Source organism: Beta vulgaris, chromosome 2, assembly GCF_026745355.1.
Source record: "Beta vulgaris subsp. vulgaris cultivar EL10 chromosome 2, EL10.2, whole genome shotgun sequence".
Lineage (NCBI taxonomy): Eukaryota > Viridiplantae > Streptophyta > Magnoliopsida > Caryophyllales > Amaranthaceae > Beta > Beta vulgaris.
The window spans coordinates 38,307,584-38,314,593 of record NC_079203.1 but is presented as its reverse complement, the minus strand read 5'-3'; the positions used below and the strand labels follow the sequence as shown (position 1 = coordinate 38,314,593).

The 7,010-nt window shown below is 35.1% G+C and overlaps 1 protein-coding gene across 1 annotated transcript; it reads right to left on the bottom strand.

Annotated features, from left to right (window-relative positions):
- Positions 1–409: 409 nt before the first annotated feature.
- LOC104886752 (hypothetical protein) lies at positions 410–6,559 on the bottom strand. Its single transcript, XM_010671240.4, has 4 exons — positions 4,708–6,559; positions 3,294–3,547; positions 1,152–1,361; positions 410–1,074 (listed from the first exon to the last, which is right to left on the bottom strand). Exons 1-4 carry the CDS (start codon positions 6,101–6,103, stop codon positions 949–951), a joined length of 1,986 nt encoding a protein of 661 aa, XP_010669542.2. The 5' UTR covers positions 6,104–6,559; the 3' UTR covers positions 410–948.
- Positions 6,560–7,010: the final 451 nt, after the last annotated feature.

Sequence of the window (7,010 nt, the reverse complement as noted above, 5' to 3'; positions counted from 1 at the left end):
AAGCTAAGTCCCAACATAAGTATATTAAGTGTGTGAATGTATTTTAGTTTAACAATTATATATAGTCTACAATGTTAAGTACTTTGATTTCATCTTCTCCCTTTTTCCATTTCCAAAAGAGTAATAATAGTATTCCCCATTTTTAAGGAGATAACTTACTTATCTTCATAGAAGTTAGTTTATTAAAATTCAGACTAAAACAAGTTTACAAAATATAACAAAAGTTAACAAAATGGTAGGAAGTAGCTTTGAAAAGTTCGGATAATTATGATAAGTTTAAGAAATACAAGTTGAAGAGGACAAAACCTTAATGGCTTGAGCGATATCCTAAACTATTGTATGTCTTATATCTGGCCAGTAATAAGCATTTGTTGTTTATTCATTCTAGAAAGGTCAATTGTGTGGCATGTTAGTAAAAAGAAGAGAAATAATCATTATAGAAATGTTGTTATACATGAATACCTTAAGAAAACCCTAAATTAAAGAATCATCTTAGTAACTGTTCTAAAACAGAAATGAGCTAAATGTGCACAATTGCAGGACCAATACCATCAATCGAGTAATTACATTAAATCAATCAGCATATACCTTCACCTACATGTCCTACACCCTCTGCACCAAAAAGGAAAAAAGAGTGTCCTACACCCCTAAAAAAACCTTCAACTACAAAACTTTGCCATTTACTACAAGTTCTTAGCATCAGAAGTGCCATCCAAGCTCAAAATGAAATGGCTGTCCAGGACAATGGCTTCCTTAGTGGAATTGTCCACAACTCCGATCATGCTATGTGCTCTCTGAAGTGCCCAAAATTTCAGAAGAGCTAACCACATGAACCCACAGCAAAAATGGCCTATGCAGAACCATACTTGATGATTATGATGGTGATAGGTGCAACCGATTTACATTCCTCTAACAAAAAATGTGGTCAGTCACACAAGCGATCGATGCTCATTTCACCAATGACCTCAGAGCAGCCTCAACATCAGCAAGTGGTTGACCAGCATAAAGCTTTAACTCTCCCTTCTTTAGAACAATTACTTTGTTGTCCAGTGATTCTGCTACTTCTTTAAAATCCTGCAATATCCATAGTCCTTAAAGTGATTATTGTTTCCGTTACCAAGAAGGAGAAGGCAAAATGTTACGAGCTTTACCTTGTTTGACAGTGGTGCTACATCTACAGCAGCATCTGGGAGATCCTCAAAAGCTAATTCCAGAAGATAACTAAAGTTCTTAGCATCATTCTGATCTTCAAAAGCAACAGTGTAGGATGAGTATGACTGCTTCTCTACATCAGTATAGAGCCCTATGTTATAGAATCCCCGTTGCGCTTCACTACCAATACCTTTTTGCATCAAAATGACCTGAAACAAGACAAATGTGGAAAGCTTAAATTTCTATACACTAATTTGAAAGTGCAACAGCAAACAGGAGTGGAAAAGAATATGATTAAAACAAAAGGTTTTTCAGCTTATTTTATGAATATGTAACACAATCATATAAACGCATGCAAACAACTACAACCATGTGAACTGCTTCAAAGCAACAGTAGAAAAAAATACCATAAAACAAGCTTCATATTTCAGAGTGGCACAAAAACAGCATGACCAACTGACAAAAATACAAAATTATGACATTTGAGAGAATTTCAGATCATGAGCATGACAAAGCTATATCAGCCATCACGTCAAAAACCGGCTGTCGATCGAAGAATATAAGGATAAAAACCATCAAATTGCAATTGCGAATAGTCTTGAGCAGGGAAAGGACTACGCGGAAGAAAGATGAAAAAAAGACCCATCCAGTTTCAAGTTCAATAAAGGACTAGAATGCAGATGTTACAGAGAAATTGAGATGAAAATACACTAGCTTGTCACATAAGACTTTAGATTTTAGAGCAAAAGATGTGCCTAAAGGTGTGGAATTATATCACATTCAACAACAAAATCCACAAAGTTCAACAGAACATATTCATTATATATTAAGAGAATCTTCAATCTCTGTCCAAATTTCAGCTACCTTGCTATTAAAACTAAAGTATTGTAATCTACAGTCAATTATTTCTAAACAGAAGTACTGTTTTATTCATTGATAGATGGAATAGGAGGGAAAATGCTATGAATTGGTATGCACAGGATGAGAATATGTGAAGATGATTAGGAAGTGAAATATGGACTTCACGATAATTTTGAACTTACATAAACTAAAGACAGTTATCAAGCTATCTAGAGGCTTGAATCTCGCACAAGAAAGCTACATAAAAGTAATTAGAACTCTCACAATATTCATCATGAGATCCCTCTCCTTAATCTTCTCTATTTATAGCATTTCTTCTTGAACTAACTCTAACTCCTCCAAAGAACTCCTATATAAGAATGATCTTGTACTTCCTTAAAGGCCCCTCTCTAATAGGCTAAATTCCTTGCAAAAATGGAAGGATTAGATCGAGGCAAAGAGAAAACCAAAGATCTTTCCTTGCCCAATTAACAGTACTTCAGAATACTTGTGGACCCGTGGAGGATTTAAAGCCTTCCTCCCTTCTGCCTCAGCTTTCCTTTGTATATCTCTTTCCATTAACACTTCTATCAATACAAGTATAAATGAGAAGATGTTGGACTACACATCAGAGGATAAGCGTGTGATATTCCACAAAAAATTGATTGCTTCGTCGCCATTATATGCAAATTAATTAGAATATATATGACATCATTAAGCCAAGTTATACTTCTACATTTAATTGACTAGACTCTTCAATATCGAAAGAAACACCATCTGTTCTTTAATAATTCTACTTTATTCCTTTTTGGGTTGTTTATAGATACTTCCACCCTTTTTCTTTTTGGCAAGTATAGGCCCCCTCTAATACACTTTCTCTCTCTTACTTCTATCAATCCTTTACCACTTTACTCTTATATCAATACTAAACTCCTCTTGTTCTTTAATACTTCTACTACATTCCTATTTAGAAATACTTCTACCATTTCTGTTTTGGGCAAGTATAGGCCCTACTAATAAACTCTCTCTTACAATTCTCTACCACTTCTGTCTCACATTTATCAATACTTCTAATGATTCTGTATTTCAACAATCTCACATGAATTCAGCATACTTATACGTGATTTTATTAACTTTTGAAAATTATGCCATTTGGGTAAAAGTATTAAAAAAACGGAGGGAGTGATAAATATGCTATTTCTATTTAATTAATTACAATGATGACCTGACATAATTAAGTTTGTGGTAATAACCACTACGAAAGAATGAGAAACAAAGATCGGCAGGATATATCTACTCACAAGAACATATGGAAGCCTTGACCACCAAGGATCAACATTTTCTTGCTTGTTCTTGTCTGTGCTCCGGGTCAAATTGCTTCTCAGTTTGTCAGAATTAGGTTGGTCTTTCCTTTGTGGTGCTGCAAACGTCTCGGATGTTGTTGGGGCGACATCCTTATTTAACTTCCTTTTATCTTGATTAGCAGCACTTCTGGACATTTTTACTCCAGTACCCTCACCCAAAATTTTCTCATTGCCACAGTCCTGGACAAAACCTAAAGATTTAACAAATAACTGAAAGATGCATAAAAGATTTTTTTATTTAGGTACAGTCAATTATCAACAGCAGAAATGAAACCTAGTATTCTGAAAGCCATCCAATTTAAAGTGAAGTATACACCAGCGACCATATTCCAATTAGATAGCATGACTAAGATAACACACTACATAAGAGATAAAATGGTCTCGATTAGTACCACAAAAATGGCGAAATAGAGTAACTGAACATTGTGAGGTTGAAAATAGCAATTTTCAAAAAAACAAAAGCAATTCAGATCAAAAAGAACAATTAATTAATTCCAAAAATACAAATAATGTCTAGAAAGCATGTAAGATAAACATCCTCTTTCTTTCCTTTCTGGATTTCTTTTCATGCCATGGTTCTCATGAAACTTCTTAAAGTTAACTTTTTAGATTTGTCCTTAAAATCTTTATCAAGACTTCTAATGTAATAAATATCATGTCATTATAAAAAATTTACATTGTACGAGGCATACATTTTAAGTTTCCAATCATTCTCTCAACCGCCAAATCTCTAGTGGTTTACTCTCTTCAGACTACCATGTGAAATCTCCATTACATCATTTAGCCCAATGTGCAGAACATGAACTACTCGATCATCAAGGAAACTCTGTCTCTGGTATGCTTGGGCTTCTTGGATTATTTGCACAGCACACAAAGAACTTGGGTAACTATCCATTTATTTATAGCAGATGAGTTTAGTGCGAAATCAACACTATACCTCTGAGGTGACAAAAGCTTATTTAAATGAAAGTATCATTCTAACTCCTGAATCCCAATACCTTCAGGAATCATGAGGTTAGATGAACCTCCAACAAAACAAAAACCTTAATTAAAGAAAGTATTTACTTCTAATCTTCATACATCTCTAAAACCAGACCTAAGACCTAGCATTCATCCATTAGAATGGAAGCCTTGCCATATATTCCGCGTTTCCGCTTCCCAAAAGCTTTTGTCTTACCTTTTACTGATCAAAATTAGGCTTATCTTCTCAAGACAACAAGAAAGAGGCAATTTCCGAAGGAAGTACTTTGAATTGTAAAACATAAAAAAAAAAAACAGATTCAGCAATCATGATTGACAGGCATAAGAAGGCTACAATGTTTGTTGACAACATATTGAACAATAGGATTACCTCTTTCTGAACCCTTGTTCATTTCCTTGCTCAACTTTTTGGCTGAACCGTTACTTTGCAGGGATGTTGAACCTCTTTCTGGTTTGGCACCCCCATTCATTCCCTTGCTCAACTTTTTTGGTGTCCCATTGCTTCCATAGGCTATTGAACTATTTGTTTCCTCGTCCAACTTCTTTTCTGCACTCTTGTTCTCAGACATCTTCCTAGAACCTTCTGATGGAGTAGATTTTTGAGATACTGGTATCGTCTCTTCTTTATCCATACTATTATCGTTCTTTTCAGAAACCGTGCCATCAAGAACATTCATTTTCCCGTTTACATCATTACTAATTTCAGTTCTCTCAACTAGTTTCTCATCATCCATATTACTCTGCTTTTCTCTTACACCATTTGTAACTTGAAATCCTTTAGGTTTATCTTTGGTTGTAGCCACTTGACCTCTAAATTTATCCTTCTTCTTAACAAACAACATATTGTCTTGTTTTTTATCATCCAAACCCTCATTTTTCCCCTCCTTCCAAGCCTCCCCTGATTTATTCAATAAATTAACATTCAGTGGGGGTGCTGCATACCTTTTCCTCAACTTACTCAACCGCCCATCAACTTCCTTCACAATACCACTATTGATCTTAGAACTATCACTCTCAACATCCTCACTATCATCTTCATCATCACTCACATCCTCAAAATCTGCTTCACCATTCTCTACCTTCTTCTTTTTCTCAGCCTCTCTGACCTCCGATGCCATCTTTCTTATTTCAGTAATCTTAGCTTTCATTTCTGCCTCATCCACATTCATACCAGCCCAATTCCTAATAAAAGCATTCCCATCAATCCCCACTTCTGCTTCTCGCATCTGCAACCTAGGATCCTTTTTCTGATCCCCCGTTACCAAATTGCCATCCTTCTCTTTGTAACTATCAGAACTCGTTACCCAAATAGTTACAACTGTCTGTAGAATAAAAAGTCCCACAAATGAACCAACAATCCTAACAACGGTAGGACCTGAAAATCCACCAAAACCCACCGAATTTCGAGCTTCCAAATCTCTAACAACCTCTACTTGACTCATCCCAGAACCATCTCCACCAACTGTCGTCTCCAATTCTTCGACAAAGCTAGAGACCAATTCCTCAGCTGTAGGCTCTATCGAAACCTCAATATTTGGTTCAATTGGCTGAATGGGGGCTACTATTGGATCTTCCAGAGGAATATTATAGGGTTTAGTAAAGGTTTTAAGGATCTTAGGACGCAAGTAGTTTTTCCTCTTTGTACGCCTCAAAGACGATGAGGGTACACGAATCGAGGATCGAATCATGGTAGTTCTAGATAATTTGTGAGCCTTGTATGTCATAAAGGTGGCAAAGGGATAAGGCAAACTCGCCAATGCCACCATTTTTCCCACTCAAACTCAACTTTTTGAATCTTATCTTGCTACAATCTATGAACAACCAATATGATTCTCAATTTTCAATGAAATGAAACACGCAACAAATTACTGGATGTTAAAAGTTTGCAACTGATATAAGATGCTAATTATAACTTAATAAAATCGAATTGGAGAACCCTAATTCCCATCATTCATACCCTTGAACAGTAAAGAAGAAAATAAACCCATATCATCAAATTCAGCAAAATTTTCAATCCCAAATCCTAATTTCAGCGGCAGTAAAATTTAACTCTTCCCCAGAAAAATTAAAACAGTAAATTTACCTCGAGTGACTACAGCAAGAAAGAAGAGAGAGGAAATGATGCGTTCTAAAATTTGAATTGGGAGGACGAAGGAGATACAGACATAGATATGCACAGAGCATTAATGGCCTTATCCAGGAGAAATCATTTTTATTTTTTTTAGAGTTTGTCTTATAGCTTACTTTTAAATTAAAATTAGACAATAGTTATTCAATATTAAAAGAAGAATTAACTCAATAATAACTAGGATAATTTCTTACAAAAAATTTTGGCCGCCTCCTCTCTCCTCTTTTTTCTCTCTTCTCTCTCCTCTCCCACAAAACCCTCATTTTCAATCTATTTTATTACTAGTTTTTTACGTTTATATTTCTAATAAATCTTAATCTCTCTCTAATGGAGAGTTTTTCTACCCATATATTGGGTTATGTCGACCCATATATTGGGTTTTATCTCTATTTAGAGAATTTGTTTTTGGGTTTTTCTGTATTTCAAGATGTTGATTTGTTGATCAAAATTTGTGCGGAGTTGCAACAGATGTCAAGACTTCGTTTACAATCACTTGAATTGAATTCGATTCTACTTCAAAACTACAAAAGATCGATAGATCTTCT